Source organism: Gorilla gorilla, chromosome 3 (genome assembly GCF_029281585.2).
Source record: "Gorilla gorilla gorilla isolate KB3781 chromosome 3, NHGRI_mGorGor1-v2.1_pri, whole genome shotgun sequence".
NCBI classification, from domain to species: domain Eukaryota; kingdom Metazoa; phylum Chordata; class Mammalia; order Primates; family Hominidae; genus Gorilla; species Gorilla gorilla.
Genome location: NC_073227.2, coordinates 14331823 through 14353282, shown reverse-complemented (window position 1 = coordinate 14353282; position 21460 = coordinate 14331823). Strand labels below are relative to the sequence as shown.

General features: G+C 50.0%; 1 protein-coding gene and 1 long non-coding RNA gene across 4 annotated transcripts in view; one reads left to right on the top strand and one right to left on the bottom strand.

Moving 5' to 3' along the window:
* Window positions 1–208: 208 nt before the first annotated feature.
* On the bottom strand, window positions 209–9522 carry GRPEL1 (GrpE like 1, mitochondrial). Of its 2 annotated transcripts, XM_055385392.2 has the most exons (5): window positions 9268–9399; window positions 7929–8072; window positions 5373–5535; window positions 3695–3776; window positions 209–2518 (listed from the first exon to the last, which is right to left on the bottom strand). In XM_055385392.2, the coding sequence occupies exons 1-5, from the start codon at window positions 9327–9329 to the stop codon at window positions 2172–2174; spliced, it is 798 nt and encodes a 265-aa protein (XP_055241367.1). In that variant the 5' UTR covers window positions 9330–9399; the 3' UTR covers window positions 209–2171. The 2 variants fall into 2 exon arrangements, with proteins under 2 accessions (XP_055241367.1, XP_004038457.1); XM_004038409.5 differs by lacking the exon at window positions 7929–8072 and having other exon boundaries at window positions 9268–9522.
* A 2405-nt stretch (window positions 9523–11927) lies between these two features.
* The window catches only part of LOC129533189 (uncharacterized), a 29413-nt gene continuing 19880 nt past the window's right edge, over window positions 11928–21460 (top strand). The window contains exons 1-2 of one of the 2 annotated variants that reach the window (XR_008679268.2): window positions 11928–13371; window positions 13605–13760. This is a non-coding gene — a long non-coding RNA (uncharacterized lncRNA). Of the gene's footprint in view, window positions 13372–13604; window positions 14208–21460 lie in introns of those variants that run through there. The other variant, XR_010133323.1, reaches the window with a different exon arrangement.

Below are 21460 nucleotides of genomic sequence, written 5' to 3'. Positions count from 1 at the left end.
ATAATTAAAAGACATTTTCCTATTACAGGTTGAGTATCCCCAAATCTGAAATGCTGCAAAATCTGAAACTTTCTGAGTGCCTACATGGTGCTCAAAGGAGATGCTCATTTAGAGCATTTTGGACTTCAGGATTGGGGATACTTAACCAACAAATATAATGCAAATAGTCAAGCAGAGAATCTCTTTTCAGTCAATGAGGGGCCACATATTAGAACACAGTTTTCACTGTACCTTTACTATGTTACGTTCAGATACACAGATACCATTGTGTTAACAGTTGCCTACAGTATCAGTACAGTAACGTGCCCTCCAGTCTAGGAGCAACAGGCTACACCATATAGCCTAGGTGTGGAGGAGGCTCCACCACCTGTTTTTTAGGTACATGTAGGTACACATGGTGTTCACAGGAAAAACTGCCTGACAGCGCATTTCTCAGAACACATCCCTGTGGTTAAGCCATGCTTGACTATATTCCAAAATCCGAAAAACCCCCAAGTTTGAAACAATTCTGGTTCTAAGCATTTCAGATGATAACCAACTTATAGTGACTATGGATGACTGAAGCTTACTGTAAAAAAATATTTTGCTACTTAAGCTATATTGCCTCTAGGTTACGAGTTAAGTGCTTTTTAGCAACTGCAGCTCTAGCTGAGACGGTAGGAGACTGCAAACATTCACAGAAATGAGTTGGTAAATTACTTTTCTTAGCCTCCATTTAACTCAGGAGCTCCAGGGTTGATGATGCACTCACAACCCCACAGCGTGAAAACAGGCAGCGCTGGAGCTCCCAGTCATGTTTTCTTCAATATACGATGCTGCCTTTAGTTGTTTCTGAGCAAATTAACTTAAGGCATCTTAAAGGTGGAACATGTTTGGGAATGGTATCCCAAGATGAAGTATTATGGGACCATTACTTGCGTCTTTTAAAATTAGAAGTGAAATAAACTGTGCCCCATCTTTCCTATGCAGCAAATGGCTTTCACAAGTATCTTCAATTCTAGAAGCAAAGGCAGCGAAAGGTTCTCTTTTTTGTAACAGACTCCAATCATTCAGCCTTTTTCTAAGCCCTAGATGACCATGTAAATGAGGAACAGTCCTTTGGCAAGATGACTTTGCAAATCCTGTGCCCTTCCTGTGGCTCCTGGGTGTTTCGTATTCTTACCAGGACGGGCAGCAGCTGCACTGGGGGAGTGTGGCTCTCCCTTTCCGCGTAGAAGCCTGTGTATGTGTGTACGTGACTGCGCACGCACGCACGTGTCAAGCTGACAGCTTCTGGGCTGGAGTAGAGAATGGGAAGGCTAAGCCATGCTTGCCTCAGCGGCAAGGATCTCCATGAGAGGACACAAAATTGTTTTCAGAAAGTAGGAAAATAAACATTAGGGCTTTAATCCTCTTAAATAAAAATTTTAAATTAAACATTAACATTTAAAGTACACCAAGCGTGCAGTCCTATTTTGAGAAAGTCCATTTTGCCAGGGAATACAACTTGAGGTCATTAGTAACTAGCTGAATATGATTTAAATGTGTCTGCATTTAGATGAACAGAACAGGGTAAAAGGAACTTTGCCGAGCCAAGCTCAATTCCTGGCCAAATAATGGGGGAGAACTGTCAGTGCCCACGCCCATTTCTCAGTGGTCAGTTTCAGCCGCTGCTGACTGAAGACAAACGAACTCACTATGTTCTTCACAAAGATCATTTTTTTTAAGTAAGAAAAATGTTTCAACTCTCTTGCCCTTCCTTCAGCGAATGAAATGTGACGGGCTAAATATGCCAGTCACTCACGCGCCGCAGGGACACATGGTGCAGACTGGCGTGCCCAGGTAGCCAAACAGAATTCCCCAAGACCTTTTATTTGTTTAAAATACTTTGGTGTCAGCAGAGTCTGAGCAGACACGTTACTCATGATGCTCGGGAGACCAGGCAGGGCCCTGCTGAGCTCTTCTGAAAGTATGTGGAACTATTCAACGCGTGGCACTAAAAGGGAACAGACTCCCAAATTAGAGTTCATTAACGCAGTTGGGCAGCCGGCTTTTCTGTTTAGCCACTGGTTACTTAAGGTTTCCAATAAGGTTTGGGAAAAGGTCACACGTACTCATAGATGAGAAACAATGAACCAGCCTTAAGAGTTACATCAAGTGAGTTTAAAAACACCCCACCCCATCAACAGCAGCTAAGCTTCCTTCACCACCCCCACCAGGGCGGGTCTCAGAGTGCGCCCATGCAGCTTGTACCCCACTTTGCTAACTAGGGCCACTGTGCCCGGCTCCTTCCCCTCAACCGGTGTGTGGAACAAGGCCTCATGTTCATAAGGGTCGAACTTGGCTCCGACAGGGTTCAACTTGAGCAAGCCATGCTTTGTGAACACCTTCTGGATCTGGACTTCAGTCATGACCAGCCCCTCATAGAGGTTCTTCAGGTGAGGGTTATCGTCTTTAATTTCTTCTTTTGGAACACACTGTGTTGCCTTCTCCAGAACGTCTGCCACCTCCAACAAGTCCTTGCAGAAGGCCTGAATGCCTGGATGAAGTTAAAGAAGATCATTTGCACTCCATACCAACCGCACAGGGCAACTCCAAACTGAGCACTGCTGACCTGATGTGGACGCTATTTAGTAACTTGTCAAATCAATCGCCTCAGAATTCCAATGGCTCAATAACTTTAAAAAACAACACAAAACTCTCAAAAGCTATTTGTGGGATGAGACCCAGAATTTACTAAATTTAGAATTCACTAAAATGTGAAGAAAGGAGTGCAGTAGAGGGGAAAATACCCTTGAGACATCCAAGCCCAGATGTCAAGCAAGCAGTAAGATATAGAGGACTGGAACTCGGAAGATCCGAGTTTGAAGCCGAGACTTGTGTGTGGATGCCATTAAGCCCGTAAGAGTGTGTAAGTCACCCAGGGAGCACAGCAAGGGGAGAGAAGAGGTCTGGTACTGAGTCCCAAGAGCCCAGGCATTTACAGGTCGGAAAGGGTAAGAACCAACAAAGCACATTACCACAGAGAGAGGCGGAATACCAAGAAACAGGCCACAGTATCCAGGAAAAAAAGTGTTTCAATGAGCGCCTCAGTCTCTGTGAATGCGACAGAGACTCTGGCTCTTAGTTTCCATGTGGCCTCTCACCGTCTGACCCAGGCCAGGCCATTTACCCTCCCTCGAGCCTTAGGTTCCACATCTCTAATACCCACTGTCAGTCACGCAGAGATCCACGGCCAGCACTCAAACACCAGCCTGTGGAGCTGGAAGCCTGGGGTTACGTACCAGCTTTGTGATGTGTGGCAGGTGACTAAACCTCAATGATCTCAACTGTAAAATGGGAAGGACAGTAACAAAAACATCCAAAGGTGGCAATGCATATAGCATGCTGGGAGTTCTGAAGTGATGCCAGTGTTACTTCCGGAGGGCTAAGGGGATGGGCATCAGAGGCTGACCTGCTGCAGGTTCCCACCAAGGTCTCTGCGTGGGGGAGGACACACCTATTTACAATTCTTCATGCTAGTCTCAGCTACTTGATTTCTGCTCCTCCAGACACCTTTGCTGTTGAGCCATCATAAAAAAAAAATGCAGGGGATGCAACAGCTGGACCCCCCACCCCACAGCCTTGCTCTCTGACACTTCCGTATGCACGGCCTTCCCCTTCCCCGCCCCATTATCTTCTTTCCGGAATCAACACCATGTTATGTTGAAAGTACCGTATAATTTTGCCTCCTCCACCAATTTCTGGCTCCTCTGCCGTAAGTTCTCAGTGTCTGCCAAAGCTCGTTTATATTTTTCCTAAAAGAGAAAATAAGGGACATTTTTATATATATATATATATATTTTTTTTTTTTTGAGACGGAGTCTTGCTCTGTATGTCGCCCAGGCTGGAGTGCAGTGGCATGATCTCAGCTCACTGCAAGCTCCGCCTCCTGGGTTCATGCCATTCTCGTGCCTCAGCCTCCCGAGTAGCTGGGACTACAGGCGCCTGCCACCACACCCGGCTAATTTTTTTGTATTTTTAGTAGAGATGGGGTTTCACCGTGTTAGCCAGGATGGTCTCCATCTCCTGACCTTGTGATCCGACCGCCTCGGCCTCCCAAAGTGCTGGGATTACAGGTGTGAGCCACCATGCCTGGCCGGGAGATTTATATTAATATGGAACAAAGTCATAGGAAAGCGAGCTTGATTGGAAGATGGCTGTGTAACTAACTACAAGTCAAAACAGAAGTAGTATCACTGCCTTTGAGATGTGACTAAGGAGGGCAGCTTAATGAAAGCTTAATAAAAGCTGCACTCATGATCTTTTGCTATGTTCAGTGTTACCCAGAGGTGGCTCAGTTCAAACATTCCTTGTGTAATCATCATCTGAGTTCTAGTATATTCCTCATGTCTCACCACCTTCCTGTAAGCTCACTCATCTGAGCTTTTTTTTTTTTTTTTTGAGACAGGGTCTTGCTCTATCATCCAGGCTGAAGTGGTGTAATCTCGGCTCACTGCAGCCTCAACCTCCTGGGCTCAAGCAATTCTCCCACCTCAGCCTCCTGGGTTGCTGGGACTACAGGAGTGCACCACCACGCCCAGCTAATTTTTAATTTTTTTTTAGAGATGGAGTCTCACTATGTTGTCCAGGCTGGTCTTGAACACCTGGGCTCAAGCAATCCTCTTGCCTCAACCTTCCAAAGTGCTATCAGAGGGGTAAGCCACTGCGCCCAGCTAGCTTTTCTCTTTTTAACATTTACTAAGTTGCTCTGTGGGGGCCTCTATACTGCATCCATTTTCAGTCTTCAGGTAATCACTGTGCAGTGGCAAGGAGCAAGAGCTCCAAGTCCAGGGGGTTCTAGTTCGAGCCCTGGCTCCGCACCTGGCAGCTAGGATTAACATATGTAACGGGTTTGGAATGGTGCCAGCACTCAGGGTTTGATGTCCTTCTCAAATCCTTAAAGAACTTGATTTGTGCCACCTATGTGTTTTCACATGGAGTAATAATCCATGTTACTAGTTCATAAAACTCCTACCTGCCTATGAGAGCATCACATAAAACCACACTCCTGCTCCCAACTCTTGTACTTGCAATTTTCTGCTTCCTCTCCTAAGTCCCAGCCTAAACAACCATACTGAGCATTCCTCATTTGTAAAGATGATTTTAAGTTTTAATTCAATGACAAATAACAGCGTGTAAAGATTATTCTCTTGCCAGAACCAGAGTTGCACAGGATTTGGGTTCTAGTCTTTGCTTTGGCAGTAACTTGCCACCTGGGCCCACTGCAGGCCATGGACAACGGCTTAACTCTGGCTTTAGTCTGTCACCAATGAAACCCTGGAACCTTTATGTGGCCCAGGAGAGAAACAGTTCAGCCGAGCCCGCCCCCACAGGAGCCTCACAGTCCTCACCACAGTCTCCTTCAGCTGCTCCTCCAACTTGACCTTCTCTTCCAGGAGGGTCTTCTCTGTAGCTGGAGGATCTGCCTTCTGTTCACTCTGACCCATGTCCTCTTCCAGGTTCTGGCCACTGTTCTTTTGTTTCGTGGCTGTGCACAACAACCGGGGAGATGGCCTACAGGGAAGTCCACACGTGAGAAACGAAGACTTAGTTTTTGTGCTTATTAAAGTCAGATGTATGACTTTAGAAACTTAAAATAGCTTCAAACTATTTACAATTACTTGGGGAGAAAACATTTCTGTTAGATCTAATAAAGGCACACTGTACCTGACATCTAGAAGCTATACTAGTAAATATAAAAGCTGTAAGTCATATACAATGTGCCTTTATTAGATCTAAGATAAACATATATATATTTTTTTAGAGACAGGATTGGTCTCTATATCTATCTATATCTATATCTATATCTATATGTATTTCTTTTTCTTTTGAGAGAGAGGGTCTTGCTGTCACCCAGACTGGAGTGCAGTGCAACCTCCGTCTCGTGGGTTCAAGGGATGCTCCCACCTCAACCTCCCGAGTTGCTTGTCACCACACCCGGCTAATTTTTGTATTTTTAGTAGCGATGGGGTTTCACTATGTTGGCCAGGCTGGTCTTGATATCCTGACCTTAAGTGATCTGCCCACGTTGGCCTCCCAAAGTGCTAGGATTACAGGCGTGAGCCACCGCGCCTGGCCTCTCCATGTATTTTTAGAGACAGGGTTTTGCTGTCACCCAAGCTAGAGTATGGTGGCACAATCATAACTCACTGTAACCCCGAACTCCTGGGCTCAAGTGATCCTCCCACCTCAGCCTCCCAGAGTGCTGGGATTACAGGCATGAGCCACTGTGCCTGTCTTTTTTATAAGATCTTCTGTAAGTACATGCCTAAACTTACACGTCAATGTGCTAAGTTACAGTACTTGGTACAGAACAGTACTAACCTCCTCTTTCCATTCTAAGGTGACTGAGACAGTCTGCCCAGACCTAACCACGTACTTATGGAATAGCTACTACTAGAGTGAGGCCGGCCTACTGCTGATACTGATGACAAAGATAGACCCAGCAGAGATCTTGCAAAAAAAAAAGGTATCTAAACACAAAGCACAGTAATTTGTGATTTAAAAGTGACTAAGACAGGCTCGCTGGCTAACGCCTGTAATCCCAGCACTTCGGGAGGCCAAAGCAGGTGGATCACTTGAGATCAGGAGTTCGGGACCAGCCTGACCAACATGGAGAAACCCCGTCTCTTCTAAAAATACAAAATTAGCCGGGCGTGGTGGTGCATGCCTGTAATCCCAGCTACTTGGGAGGCTGAGGCAGGACAATCGCTTGAACCAGGGAGGCAGAGGTTGAGGTGAGCTGAGATCGCGCCACTGCACTCCAGCCTGGGCGACAAGAGGGAAACTCTGTCTCAAAAAAAAAAAAAAAAAAGTGATTAAAAAAAAAAAGGGAACTAAGTGCTTTGTGCTTTGGGAGGCTCAGAGTAGAATGAGATACCTAGCTTGGGGAAGGGAAAACCATGAAAGGCTTTGTAGGATAGGTAAGAGTTACAAAAAAGGGATCAGAGGTGGGACAATGGGATAGATGCAGCTTCAGGAAGAGGAAACTGCTTGGACAAAGGCATGAAGACAGGAAAGCATGGGATACGTACCAGTGAAATAGACCAAGACCAAGTGATAAGCCCAGGTCACAAAGCCATCAACGAATGATAAAGTCTTAAAACCTAGATTTCTTCACCAGGACCAGACGACCTCTTTTTTTTTTTTTGAGACGGAGTCTTGCTCTGTCACCCACGCTGGAGTGCAGTGGTGCCATCTCGGCTCACTGCAAGCTCCGCCGCCCGGGTTCACGCCATTCTCCTGCCTCAGCCTCCCGAGTAGCTGGGACTATAGGCGTCCACCAACACGCTCGGCTAATTTTTTTGTATTTTTTAAATAGAGACGGGGTTTCACTGTGTTAGCCAGGATGGTCTAGGATCTCCTGACCTCGTGATCCGCCCGCGCCCGGCCAGGACCTCTTTTTAAATTAGGCCACAGTTCTATCTGAGAATAAGCTACATTCAATTTTCTTCCCAGATTAAAACTGCTTCAACGAATAGGAAGGCGAAGGCTGCCAGCACACAGAACTCAGTCAAGGCTGTTTATTGCAGCACTGCGGAGCGACAAGTTGGAAACAATGTTTGTCAGCGAGCAAATGGTTCAATAAACTTGCTAACACAATCTGGAATATTATGCAGCTCCTAAAAATGAGTTAAACTGCCATTTATTGGATACACTTTGGATGTTCTATTAAGAAATGCAACTTACAGAGAAATACACAAAACAGGATCCTATTTTTGTAAAGACAAACTAGAAATCCTGTGTACTTAGTAATATCTTAGATCTGTGGAAAGAAGTGGAGTGGAAGCATCCATTACAGTCGTGCCATGGGGGTGGAGAGCGATGACTATTTTATATTTTTACTCTTGTGAATTTAAAAAGCTAAGAATTTAAATAAAAACTGAGTGTACTGTTGTGAAGCCCACCTTCCTCTCCAGTTGTTCTGCCTGGGGATGTGACAGCCACCAGCCTTTCTGCAGGTCAGCTCTTCACAGACCCCTTTCCGAAGCACAGCCAACACAAAGTGTGGCCAGGAATGCAACAGGACCCACACCCAGGGCCATCTCGTTCTGCAGAGGGAAACTGAGTCTCAGAAAGCCTAGTTACTCTGAGAGCTATGACTACCAGTCAGCTCTCCTGCCTTTCCCTAGTAGAGCATCTTTCCACAAAACTACCATTCTAGAGACAGAAATGATGCTGACTTGGTGGTCACTTTCCTGGCAATTAATTCCAATACAAAACCACCAATTACTTGACCAAAGTCTTTTTACTCAAGTATTCCACGTGGGTCGTTGCTCTTGGCTCCTGTGTTTTTAAGATATAATTTATTAAGCTAGCACTTACCCCTTAATCACCTAGACTGAACGTGATCTTCACCTCACCTGCCTGCTCTCCTTCAGGGAAAAACTACATCTCACTGCCCAGCTTTTGGCCAATTTGGCCCTCAGTGGCTTCTCTAATCAATAACTTGGTTCTAGGCAGTTCCTCCAGTAAGTACTTGCCATACTAACTTCTAAAGTAGAACTTTCAAAAAGCAGAAGGGGCAGATTTGAAAAAAAAAAAAAAAAGGGCACTGACTCGTGGCCCTCAGGCCCGAAATGTGTCCTTGTCTAAACAAACTCTTCCCAGCAGCAGCACAGGTTCGACTGCTCTTTTGACCTCAGACGCTGGAGAAGGCGGAGTGAAGGAATTCGAGGCCAAGTGGAAAAAGCCCGTGAACGGGCAACACGCACCTTGCGACACGAAGTTTCCCGAGCACCGCTGTGGCCCCGGCCTCGAGCTGTGGCACGGAAATGAGTAACCACAGCTCCTGCCCAGGGCACACCCGGCCGGGCTCGGCCTCGCTGCGTGACCTTGGACAAAGCTCGGGCTTCTTTGGTCGCTTCTTCAACCGCACAAGTTGCAGCTGCCTCTGCGCCCGTGAGCGCCGAGACCGTGAATGCGCGCGAGGCGTCGCCGCAGGCCCTGGACCATACGCGCACGTGGGCCACCGTACCTTCCGAGCCAGACGCCCCCCCGCGCTGCGGTCCTCTCCTCCTGACACGGCGCCCACCCGCTCCACGCTTCCCAAGCCCTGAGCTGGCAGCCTGGCAGCAGAGCAGGCCCCAGCGGGGCGGTCCGCGTCCCGCAACGGGGAACCGCGAGCCCGGAGATGCCCAGCTCCGGGGCCGAGGCCGGGAAGGAGGCCCCGGGGCCGGGAAAGGACCCCATCGGAGCAGGAGGTCGCGCTGCCACCTCCGCCCAGGGAGACCAAGTGCCCCTTACCTGAGAGACAACGCCAAAGCAGGAAGACTGCGCCGCGCCAGCCTCACGCACTGAGCCGCCATGACTGCCACTGCCTGCCGCCGTCGCCGCGCACGCACCAAGCGTGCGTGCGGGCAGCTATACCCACTTTCCCGCCCTACTACTTCGCCTCAGCCAATCCGTAATCGCTTTTCCTGTTATGGACAGGCAATAGTCACCAATAATTGTGGGTCACGGAAGAGCATCTTTCCCCACCCCCCGGTGGGCGGGGCCTGAGGCTTACCGGAGGCCCTGAAGAGGTGAAAGGTGAAGTGAGCATTGGGAGGAGCCTCCTGTGGGCGTGGCGATGCCGGGAGGAGCCAATGAGGAGGCAGCGTGAAGGGGCGGGGCCAGCGCCGGGGTGGGGCGCGCCCGTCGCGGGCCGGGAGGGACTTCAGAGCCGGGTTTTGGGTAGGAGTGCGGCGGCAGCTTGTTGTTTCCCGGCCTGCACCCGCCCTTGCGGTGACACCGCGGGCCTTCCTTTGCTCTGGGAACGAGCGTGGGGAGCCCTGTTCACCCTCACACCCCGGCTCTAGAGCGGCGCGGAGCACTCCATGTTTGCTAAATGAAAATGAAGTCTCGGTGCGAGCGCCACCCAAACGGCGGCGCAGTTGCTTGAGAAATAACCGCGGAGGCAACCGCTTGGGAAGGCGCCCCGACCCCGAAGCTGCTTCTCCAGGCGCCCGAGGAGGAGAGGAGAAGGCACTGGGGTCTCGGTCTCAACCAGTGAGTTCTGGTGAAACAGGAAACAAAACCCAGGAAACAAATGGGACGAAATGTTGGCGGTTTTGATGCTGGATGATGGGAATATGGGCGTGTGTTTTGTACCTTTCTGTTATCTTCAGTTTTCTCAAAACACGAAAAACAGACTAAGAACAGCGTATAGAAAACATTGGGGCACAACTAAAGCTCATAAATGCACACGTTTTCATAACCTGACCGAGGTCCGTGCTGCTGTAGCGCATACCCCCAAGAACAGAGGTGCTGGGAGAGCAGGGGCCGCGTGTTCTTATGGCCCCGGTGCCTGCCCCCAAGCGGGGTTCCCGCAGGAGATAGGGCCTGGCTCCCGCTTCAGCACCGCGTGGCGTGGAGTGCAGTTCTGGCGGCCAAGATCTGAGGGCTGTAGCCCGTGCCCTCCCCAGGATCCCAGAGTTAGAGTCCCTGCCCTCCCCGGGATCCCAGGGCTCGATCCTGTGCCCTCCCCGGGATCCCAGGGCTGGAGCCCATGCCCTCCCCAGGATCTCAGGCTTAGAGCCCTTGCCCTCCCCAGGATCCCAGGGCGCGAGCTGGTGGCTTCTCAAGTGGAGTTTTGCCTGCTTGTTACATTAGTTAATGTAGGACCACTTGAGTAAAGGACCAAACCTTTATTCTTTTGCTTTTCTGCCATTGAAACCATTCAACCCATGCTGATTAATACCTACTCTTTGCCAGGTAATATGCCCCTTGCAGAAAGACGCAAACAGCTAAACCCCAAATGTGGGATGTTGTACAGGACAAATGACCGTGTCAATTAATACCAGTAATTAAGATAATAGTATAATTATGATGATAATATAATTAATTCGAGCCTGGAGGAAAAAAAAGAAAGTGGAACTGAACTATTAGAGAATAAATGAGCTTAAAAGACGTCATTGAATGGAATGTGTGGAACTTATTTGGATCATGATAGAACAAACTAGCTTAAACGGGGCATTTGAGAGATAGGTGGGGGAAATTGGAATATAAAGCTGGGTATTAAATGAAAACTGGGAGTTATCGATACTTTTGGTAGGGAGCAGTAACGGCTGGTGGGTAAAATGTCCTAACCTTTAGAGATGCAAACGGAAGTATTTACAGTAAATTGCCCCTATGTCTGGTATTCGCTTTGTAAATTCTCCGTGAAAAAAAATTCAAGGACAGGTGAAACACAAGTGGCAAATGTTAGTAACGGTTGAAGCTGGGTGATGAATGCCATAGGAGTTATGACGATTTTCTTTTGCATATGTTTGTAGTTTTCTGCGATAAAATTTATTTTATTTTATATATATATTTTGAGACAGAGTCTCATTCTGTTGCCCAGGCTGGAGTGCAGTGGCGCGATCTCGGCTCACTGCAAACTCTGCCTCCCGGTTCAAGCGATTCTCATGCCTCAGCCTCCCTAGTAGCTGGTATTAGAGGTGTGTGCCACCATGCTTGGCTAATTTTTTGTCTTTTTAGTAGAGACGGGGTTTCACCATGTTACCCAGGCTGGTCTCGAACTGCTGAGTTCAAGCAGTCCGGCCTCCTCAGCCTCCCAAAGTGCTAGGATTAGAGGCGTGAGCCACCACACCCAGCCTTTCGGCAATAAAATTTAAAAGTGTCTCGGCCGGGCACAGTGGCTCATGCCTATAATCCCAGCACTTTGGGAGGCCGAGGCGGGTCGATCATCTGAGGTCAGGAATTCGAGACCAGCCTGGCCAACATGGTGAAAACCCGTCTGTACTGAAAAAATACAAAAAAAGAAAAAAATTACCTGGGCATGGTGGCGGGCACCTGTAATCCCAGCTACTCGGGAGGCTGAGGCAGGAGAATCGCTTGAACCCGGGAGGCAGAGGTTGCAGTGAGCCGAGATGGTACCACTGCACTCCAGCCTGGGCAATAGGGCAAGACTCCGTCTCAAAAAACAAACAAAAACAAAACAAAACAAAACAGTATCTCATGTTTCTTATTGGCTGTGACCAAGTAACTTCATTGCTTTCAACCTTGGATCTGCTCACCTGTAGAACTGAGACATTATTTGTTGTGAGATTTAAAAAAGAAACATGTTCATTTCCTTCCTTTGGGGCTCGGAAGGAATCAGATGGGCGTCTTGCAGCTCCGATCCTGATGAAGAATTGTAGCTGCTGTGCCTTAAGACAGATAAGCACAGGTCGTCCCAGTGGGGATGCCACCTTGGGGACTGTGAACCTCCGCTGAGGCCAGGCCGTGCCCTGCCCTGTGTCTGTATCTGGAACTGCGGGATTTCTCTGATCTGCCAGGGAAAGGCCTGCCACCTCGTGGCCACTTCAGGAACTGCTCCAAAGGCAGTCTGCTCTTGGGAACCTACCTGGTCAGGTAGCTCCCTGAGGTCTGGAACTGCACCGCAGTGCAAGTTATCTTCACGTGGAGGTGAAGCTGCCTGTATGGAAGACTCTTGGATCAGTCGTCTGAGCACATGTCCAGCAATGGGCATGGGTGGGCTAGCCAGGGACTGGGGGTGCCGGAAGAGCCGACTGTACAGCACGTGGTGCCCCTAACAAGGATTGAGTGGTGTTTTTAAAAAGAAAAAAAGGTCGTGCAGATGGTCTGACAGTCTGTCGACCGTGGGCGTGGTGCTCATAGCAGCTGAGCACTGCCGGGGTACCAGGCTGTGTGCTGGGTGCTTCAAAGATGTCCTCTTGTGGATCAGCCCATCTGTGGCCAGGAGGGGACCAGGCTCAGCCAGGTTAGGTGACTTGCACAAGGTCATGTGGGTGAAAGGAAGGCAGAACTCTTGTGTATTTCTCCTGACCCCAGATTCTGCGTCAGGGCTGAAGCCAGAACCCACACGTGTCCAGCGCAGGGTGATTGCTGCCATGAGCTGCATTGCTGTGATCCTTTGGCGAGGGCGTGGATTTTCATCCTTTTATTCAATTTTGAAAGAAGCAAATTGAGAAAGATACGATATGATGGGTGTGGCAGACGGAATTCTAAAGGTGGGCCCACTGATTCGTACCCCTGGCTGTTCAGTTAAACACTAGCCTAGGTGCTGCTGTGCAGGGACTTTGACGAAGGAATGAAAGTCCCAAGCCATCGGACCTTGACATCAGAGATTATCTGGTGGGCTTGACCTCATGAGCCTAATGAAAGCAGGGAGCTTTCCAGCTGTCAGCAGAAAAGAAGGTCAAATTCAATGTGTGAGAAAGGCTGGAATTAACATTGCTGGTTTGAAGGAGGAGGGGTTGTGTGAGAAGGTGTGTGAGTGACTTACAGGAGCAGAGAGTGGCCCCCAGCCATGGAATGAGGACCCCGGGTCTGCAGTCGCCAGGAGCTGGACTTTCAGGGCCACCTGAATGCACCCAGAAGCGGATTCTCCTCCAGAGCCTCCAGGTAAGAGTTCATTCCAGCCACCACCTTGATTTAGACCTTGTCAGACCTGGAGTGCAGAACCCAGTTTAATTCACTTCAGCCATATAATAACCCTGTGGGGCAGGCATTACTTTTTTTCTCCCCATTTTATCTTTGTTTTGGACTTTGGTAGTCAAGTTTATTTATCATAAACCTTTGGTTCCCATTCTCACCCTTGTGCCTGCCTTATTCTTGGTCTGCTTCTGTTTGTTTAGTTGCTATAATCAACATCCCTGGACCCATCGCGCAGAAGAAACCGAGGTTCCCAGGTTAAGAGACTTGCCTGGAAAAGGGTTAACTGACAGCTTGGCAGCAGAGCCACTGCTCCTTCCCCCTTGCATGCTGGTTCCAAACCGAAAATGATGTTCTGGGTAAGAAAAAACAGCAGCATAAGGGGCCACAGACGTTCGAGTTGAAATAATTTGAAATAACTTTCTGCAAAAAGAGCCAGACTTCACGAGAGGTGGTTTAATTGGGATAATGAGTTGCACGGGGAATGAGCAAATGCAAAGTTAATTAACAGTCATTTCCCTGAGACTATTTGAAGGAGAGAGATGGCTGCCTGGACCTTGTGGAATCCAGGTGTGATTCAGGTGCCTGCCGTTGGCATGATCATTTCTTCCCTGTTGCAGCCAGGGCAGCTGCAGAGGTGGGCGTGAGGTGGGCGTGAGGTGGGCCTGGGCTGGCCTGAAGGACAGGGAAGGAAGGAGGAGGCAAACCTCGTGGAGCTGGAGGAGATCTTCTTAAAAGCCCATGGATGTGAGAGATAATTGCAATCAAGAGCTGATTAAATTGTTCCTTACAAGCCTGTGATTTGAGCCCTCCTGTGTGTGGGTCAAATCAGTCATTAGGCAGCAAAAGAGTCAGAACTGTGAAAAGCACTGTGGGTGAGGATTGGTGAGAGGGAATGTTTCTCATTATAAAAATAATGGATGCTTATAGAAATGTTGGAAATGGAATGGTAGGATCATTTAAGAACATTAGCCCTTCTCCCCTCTGGTTCCTCTCTCTCGCCCCTGTTTAGGAAATAGTGGGGTGGGGAACTCACTACCTTCCCTTGACGTTGCCCTTGGATTGATTGCAAAGCCACAACCGGAGCCAAAGGCATCATGAGGTGACAGCTCTGACCTTGTGGTCTGCCGGTGGGCAGAGGTGAAGGGAGCCTCTCTGAATCCTGGTCTCTTCGTTGGTACAGTGAGCCAGTACACTCGTGGTGTTGTCGCACTTTCTCCGGATGCTTACCACTGTCAGTGGCGTCGGTCACCACCATTGCGAGTGTTCAGGCAGTGGGTGCTATGGCAGACTTGCAGTGTGTGGCGCTTTCTCAGGAGCTGTGCTTGAGGGCGGAGGGGCTCCCTGGGGCTGAGGCTGGGGCTTACAGGCCTCCTGACCCTGTGCCCCTTCCCTTGCCACTGGAGGCCTGGCATACCTGCTGCTCCTCTAGTTCCTAAGCCCCTCTGGATAGGGAACCACATCAACAGTAACTTCAGCCAGAGACCTTTATTTCTCCAGTATGCAAAAGTCCAGGGGTCGGCAGTCCATGGCTCCCTGACGTCTCTGTGGCCTCAGGTCATCAGGGACCCAGGCTCCTTCCAGCCTGCAGCTCTGTCCTCCGCAGGGTGTGGCCTGCACCTCACTGTGAGCATGGAGCTCCAGGAACATCCCAGACAGGAGTGGGCAGAAGGGCAGGGATGCAATGCAGCTGTCTCCTTATATCCTATTGGGCAAAATGTCACATGCCACACCTGGCTGCAAAGGATGCTGGGAAATGTAGTTTTTATTCCCAAGGGTCCACTCCCTGCTGACACTTCTGTTCCTGCAGATGAAGGGAGAATGAATGCTTGGGGACACTAGCAACAGCTCCTCCCTAGGCCTCTGTGGCCCTTCTACCCCCACTTTCCTGGGCCCCCTCACTAATGGGATCTCATTGCCTTCCCTCAGCAGCCCATGAGCCTGGAGGGGTCTGTTCACTTATCTGACACCCCCGTAGTCTAGGGGGCCCGGTGCTCATTCTTCCCACCTCACTGTCAGTAAACTGAGGTGCAGAAAGGTGACCTGAGCCATTGTCGTCCACAGCCAGTGAGTGCTGGAGCCAGGGTTGGAGCCCAGGTCTTTGCCAGCCCCGCCTGCAACATCCGCAGTGCAGAGACGCGGCCACGTGGGCGCCTCCATGGCTGCTGTAACAGATGAGCACACCGAGGCTCAGAGCAATAGACATTCTGTCCTCTCATGGTTCTGCAGGTCAGAGTCTGAAATCAGCCTCGCTGGGCTAATGTCAAGGTGTCGGCAGAGCTGTCTTCTTCTGGAGGCTTCAGGGGAGAATCTGTTTCCTTCCCTTTTGCAATTTCTAGGTGGTGCCTGTCTGCTGTGGCTCATGGCCCCTTCTTCCGTCACTCCAGTCTCTCTCTCCATCCTCACATGGCCTTCTCCCTGCCCCTCCTGCTCCTTCTCAGTAGGACTTGCCCACAGGATCAGGATGGACTCCGCCTCTCAGAAGCCCTCATGCAATTGCCTTTGCACGGTGCCTTTGCCAGATAGAGTGACATTCACAGGTGCCAGGGATTAGGACGTGGGCATAACCGATGCCATGAGTCAGCAGGAAGGGCCAGCTGACCAAACCCTAAAGAGAAGTCCTGCCCCACGCTGCATTCTTGAGAAAGGAATGTCCCACTAAAGATGCTTGGGTGTCAGGGAGGACGGTTTCCACCATGCCCAGGGCCAGGGAAGGCCAGGACGGGTGTGGCCGGGGCCTTTCTTAGACCTGCCCTGCCCCACCTCTCTCCCTTGCCCCTGCAGGGGCAGCTCTTCTGAGCAGAGGCCCAAGTCCTTTCTGCCCCTGGAAGACCCCAGCCTCTCTGGCCCCCAACCATTCCTCTGTCACCCAAGGCTCAGGCAGGGGTGGGATGGGGTGGGAGTCTCCAAGACTCAGCACCATGGTCAACCTTCGTGACTCCCGCCCAAATTCCCCCACTCCTACTGTCGCGAGTGTGGGTTTCATCCCTGTGCCCTGATTCTGGGGGAAATTGAAACCTATCGTTTTGCCCAGCTCTTAAACAACTTAACAAGAAAACTTTTTTTTTTCTTTTTCTTTTTTTTTTTTTGAGATGGAGTCTCACTCTGTTGCCCAGTCTGGAGTGCAGTGGTACGATCTCTGCTCACTGCAGCCTCCGCTTCCTGGGCTCAAGCGATTCTCCTGCCTCAGCCTCCTGAGTAGCTGGGATTACAGGCGCCCACCACCACACCTGGCTAATTTTTGTATGGTTTCGAACTCCTGACCTCAAATGATCTGTCCGCCCTGGCCTCCCAAAGTGCTGGGATTACAGGTGTGAGCCACCACGCCCAGCCCCGTTTGTTTTCTTAAAGCATCTTTGTGTGTCTTGGATTGGCAAAAGTGTATTTGAATGGAGCGAGATGAGAACAGACTTCCTTGTTACCACAGCACCTGCCCCCTGCTACGGCGGTGTGGATCCTGGGCCATGTCTTCCAGGGCCTCGTTTCTGTGCATCCCCAAGGTGGGGAGTCTTCTGGGCTTGGGGAAGTTTAGATGCTACCTCTGTACTGGAGGATTTTGCGGCCAGGGTGTGTGGTGGCCACCTCCCCCCAGGCTGTGCCCACAGCCCAGCCCTTTCTCCACCTGCCACTCCTCTCCACGGTGGAGAGCGTCACTATGGATGATCTCCCCAGCGGCTGGTGTCTGGAGGCCTCCTCGGTGGAGGATCAGCAGCACGGGGCAGAGGTCCGCTCTGTCTTCCACTGTCTCAGCAGCTCCGGCTGCCGAATGGGCAGGCACGTGAGGGCAGGCCTCTGGAGGTCTGTGCAGACGAGATCCAAGCTTCGCCTCTCACCGCCCTGGTTTCCAGTGATAGCTGTGTCCTGGATTTGACTGCTTCCTCTTAGGCAACCTAGAAAACACACCCTCTAAGGGAATTTTCCAAATGAAATTTGGAAATGAAATTTCCCTTGCAACAGAAGCAAAGCCAGATGCCCCGCAGAGAGGCAAACTGAAAGTTGACCCAGGCCTCCAGGGAGAAGCCCCTCCACCCACCCTGTGACTGACCTTGAGCCCTGTCGCTCATCCGAGAAGCCCACAGCCTGACTGCTCCTGCGCTGTGTGCTCCCCTGCCCCCATGCGCTGCCCCACTGTGCGCTGGCCCCTGTGCACTGCCCCACTGTGTGCTGGCCCTGGTGTGCTGCCTCACTGTGTGCTGGCCCCTGTGTGCTGCCGCCATGCGCCGCCCCACTGTGCGCTGGCCCCCGTGTGCTGCCCCACTGTGCGCGGGCCCCTGTGCGCTGCCCCACTGTGCGCTGCATGGTGGGCAGCTCCAAACCTCACATCTGCAAGCAGAAGCACCTGGAGTGTGCAGCACACACTCGTGGTCCAAATACTGTTTCTCAAAAGTTGGATTGGAAACCATGACTAATGTTTTAAAGCATTTTTGAGGACAGTTTACTGCTGCTGAGTGGTGGCCGTGGTGACGGTGGTGGGAGTGGTGGTGGGGAGGAAGAGAACCCCCTTTGCCAGTTCTCCATCACAGTGCCGGTCTGCATTGTTGAGACCTACTGTGTGCCTGGGCCTCTTCCAGGCATCACACGCCCTAGTGCAGTGGGTCTTGCAGCCAGCGTGGTCGTTTTCTGTTGTTGGTCATTGTTTTGCTTGGTTTTGTTAGTGTGTTTTCACTCCCCAGCATGTGCTTCGACTCCCTTCCTCTATGCCCCCTGCCGCTGAGGGCTGTGCCTGGGACCCAGGCCTTTTAGGGAAGCCCAGCCTTTGGTGACAGTGATTGATGCCAGGTCTGGGCATGTGACCTGGGCAAGGCCAGTCGGTTCCTTCCCTGGAAAGGCTATGTGGAGGCTGGGAAGAGCAGCTGTCCCTGCCATGGTCCCCTGGGTGGGAAGGGCACCCACCCCAGCCCCTGTATTCTCTGCCCCCTCCCCCACAGAGGGAGGCTCGCTGCTGCTCAAAGGCAGGGGAGACAAGACAAAGGGTCCTGTAGACACACCCTGGAAGTCTCAGTGCTGGTTCCAGTACCAAGCCCTTGGCTCTGCCAGCCTCTGCTCCACTCCTGCAAGGCGCCTCCAGCTCTGCCCCAGCACTGAAAAACCAACTACAAATTGGCTTCATTTGCTTCGCTTGGTTTGGGTTGAGCTTCTGTCACTTACAGCTGATGGCCTTCACCAAAATAAGTCTTAACAGCCACACCTGCGGCAGGCATCGTAACCCCAGTTGACAGACTAGGGTGGGTGGTGGGGTCACGCCCCAAGCTCTTTCCAGTACACACTTTCCTGTCCTTCGTGTCATCAGAGCACGCTGACACCCACAGTGGGCCTCTTTCACTGGGTCCCTGCAAGGGTTTTCTAGACGAGCGGGTGAAGCAGAGCTGTGGCCAGAGGATGCACAGCTGTGGACGGCCGGGCTGGGCTGGCCCCACACCTGGTACCACCGACCACCCAGGCTGCAGGCACCGAGGAGGATCCAGCTTACCTGCATGCAGGAGGGCAGGCGGGCAGATGAATGAGCTGCCGAGCATCAATGGGCAATGACAGAGATCAGGGCAGCCACAAACACCACACTGCCTGTGGGCTGCGGCCCCTGGAATCTCACAATTATCTTGCATGAGGCGACGGTAGTAACTTCAGCAACAGTGGCGCAAGTGAGAAGAGCAGTCTCTGCAAGTGGAGCTGGGTTTGCTTGCTGGGCCCTGGGCTGAGCCCTCCAGGTTCATGATCTCAGCCCTGCAGCAGCTCTGCAAGGTGGGAGTGAGACTGGGGTGTGAGGTGGGGCTTCATCACCCTCTGCGGACAGGGATGGGTGGAGTGTCAACCAGGTATGTCACCGAGGTATCAGCGAGGTGAGGGAAGCGGTTAAGGTCCCACTGCACAGAGTGGAAAGAGATGGGAAGAAAACGTGTGTCTTGACCTCCTGCCGTGGCTGGGCAGGTCTGTTAGAAAGACCAGCCATATTAGAACCAGGGCAGAATCTTCTGCATTATTCGGAAAGACGATTCCAATTGCACAAGTAGTAAATGAATACCTTCTTGTGAAAATCCAAACAGCACAGAGTGAGAGTCCCATTGCCTGCCCTGGTGCTGATGTGTCCTTCCACATGTGCTCCTAGGCGTCCACATGTATGTGCCTGCACATGTGCACATACACACACGTAGATAGATCACTTTGGTTTTATAAAAATGGCTTCCTACTATTTCAGTGTTCTACAGTTGCCGTCTAAAAAACTTATTTCCATATACATTCTTTTTTTTTTTTTTTAAGAGACAGGATCTTGCTCTGTTGCCTAGGCTGGAATGCAGTGGTGTGATCTTGGCTTACTGCAGCCTTGACCTCCTGGATTCAAGGGATCCTCCCACAACAGCCTCCTGAGTAGCTGGGACCACAGGTGTGTGCCACCACGCCTGGCTAATTTTAAGTATTTTTTTTATTTTTAAATTTTTAATTTTTTTAATTAAAAAATTTTTTTCTTCTTTTTGAAACAGAGTCTCGCTCTGTCACCCAGGCTAGAGTGCAGTGGCATGATCACAGCTCACTGCAACCTCTGCCTTCCGGGTTCAAGTGATTCTGCTGAGTAGCTAGGACTACAGGCATGTGCCATCACACCCAGCTAATTTTTTTTTGTATTTTTAGTAGAGATGGGTTTTCACTATGTTGGCCAGGCTGGTATCGAACTCTGGACCTCAGATGATCCACCCACCTCGGCCTCCCAAAGTGCTAGGATTACAGACCCGAGCCACAGTGCCCGGCCAATTTTGTTTTTTTTTTTTTTTTTTTTTAGACAAGAGTCTTGCTCTGTCGCCCAGGCTGCAGTGCAGTGGCATGATCTTTGCTTACTGCAACCTCCGCCTCCCAGGTTCAAGCAATTCTCCTGCCTCAGCCCCTGGGGTAGCTGGGATTACAGGCACGCGCCACCACACCTGTCTAATTTTTGTATTTTTAGTAGAGATGGGGTGGGGTTTCACCATGTTGGCCAGGCTGGTCTCGAACTCCAGGTATTTAGCGACCTGCACTCCTTGGCCTCCCAAAGTGCTTGATTACAGACATGAGCCACCTCGCCCAGCCATAGTTTTCTTTTTCTTTCTTTCTCTCTTTTTTTTTTTTTTGGAAAGTTTTTAGTTTCATTTTGTAGTTTTTTTCAAATTGCTTAGCAAGTAATTAGCTGCTGTAGTTTTTTTCTTTAACTTTTACTTTAAGTTCCGGGATATGTGTGCAAGAGGTGCAGGTTTGTTACATATGTAAATGTCTGCCATGGTGGCTGGCTGCATAGATCAACCCATCACCTAAATATTAAGCCCAGCATCCATTAGCTATTCTTCCTGATGCTGTGCCTTCCTTTGCTCCCCCGTCCTGACAGGCCCCAGTGTGTGTTGTTCCCCTCCCTGTGTCCATGTGTTTTCATCATTCAGCTCCCACTTATAAGTGAGAACATGTGGTGTTTGGTTTTCTGTTTCTGTGTTAGTTTGCTGAGGATAATGGCTTCCAGCTCCATCCATGTTTCTGCAAAGGACACAATATTATTCCTCTTTATGGCTGCATAGTATTCCATGGTATATATGTACCATATTCTCTTTACCCAGTCTATCATTGATGGGCATTTGGATTGATTCCATGTCTTTGCTATTGTGACTAATGCTGCAGTGAACATACATGTGCATGTATCTTTATAATAGAATGATTTATATTCCTTTGGGTATATACCCAGTAATGGGATTGCTGGGTCAAATGGTGTTTCTGGTTCTAGACCTTTGAGGAATCACCACACTGTCTTCCACAATGGTTGAACTAATCTACATTCCCACCAACAGTGTAAAAGTGTTCCTTCTTCTCTGCAGCCTTGCCAGCATCTGTTGTTTCTTGGCTTTTTAATAATTGCCATTCTGACTGGCATGAGATGGTATCTCATTGTGGTTTTGATTTGCATTTCTCTAATGATCAGGGATGTTGAGCTTTTTTTTCATATGTTTGTTGGCTGCATGAATGTTTTCTTTTGAAAAGTGTCTGTTCATGTCCTTTGCCCACTTTTTGATGGGGTTGTTTGTTTTTTTCTTGTAAATTGTTTAAGTTC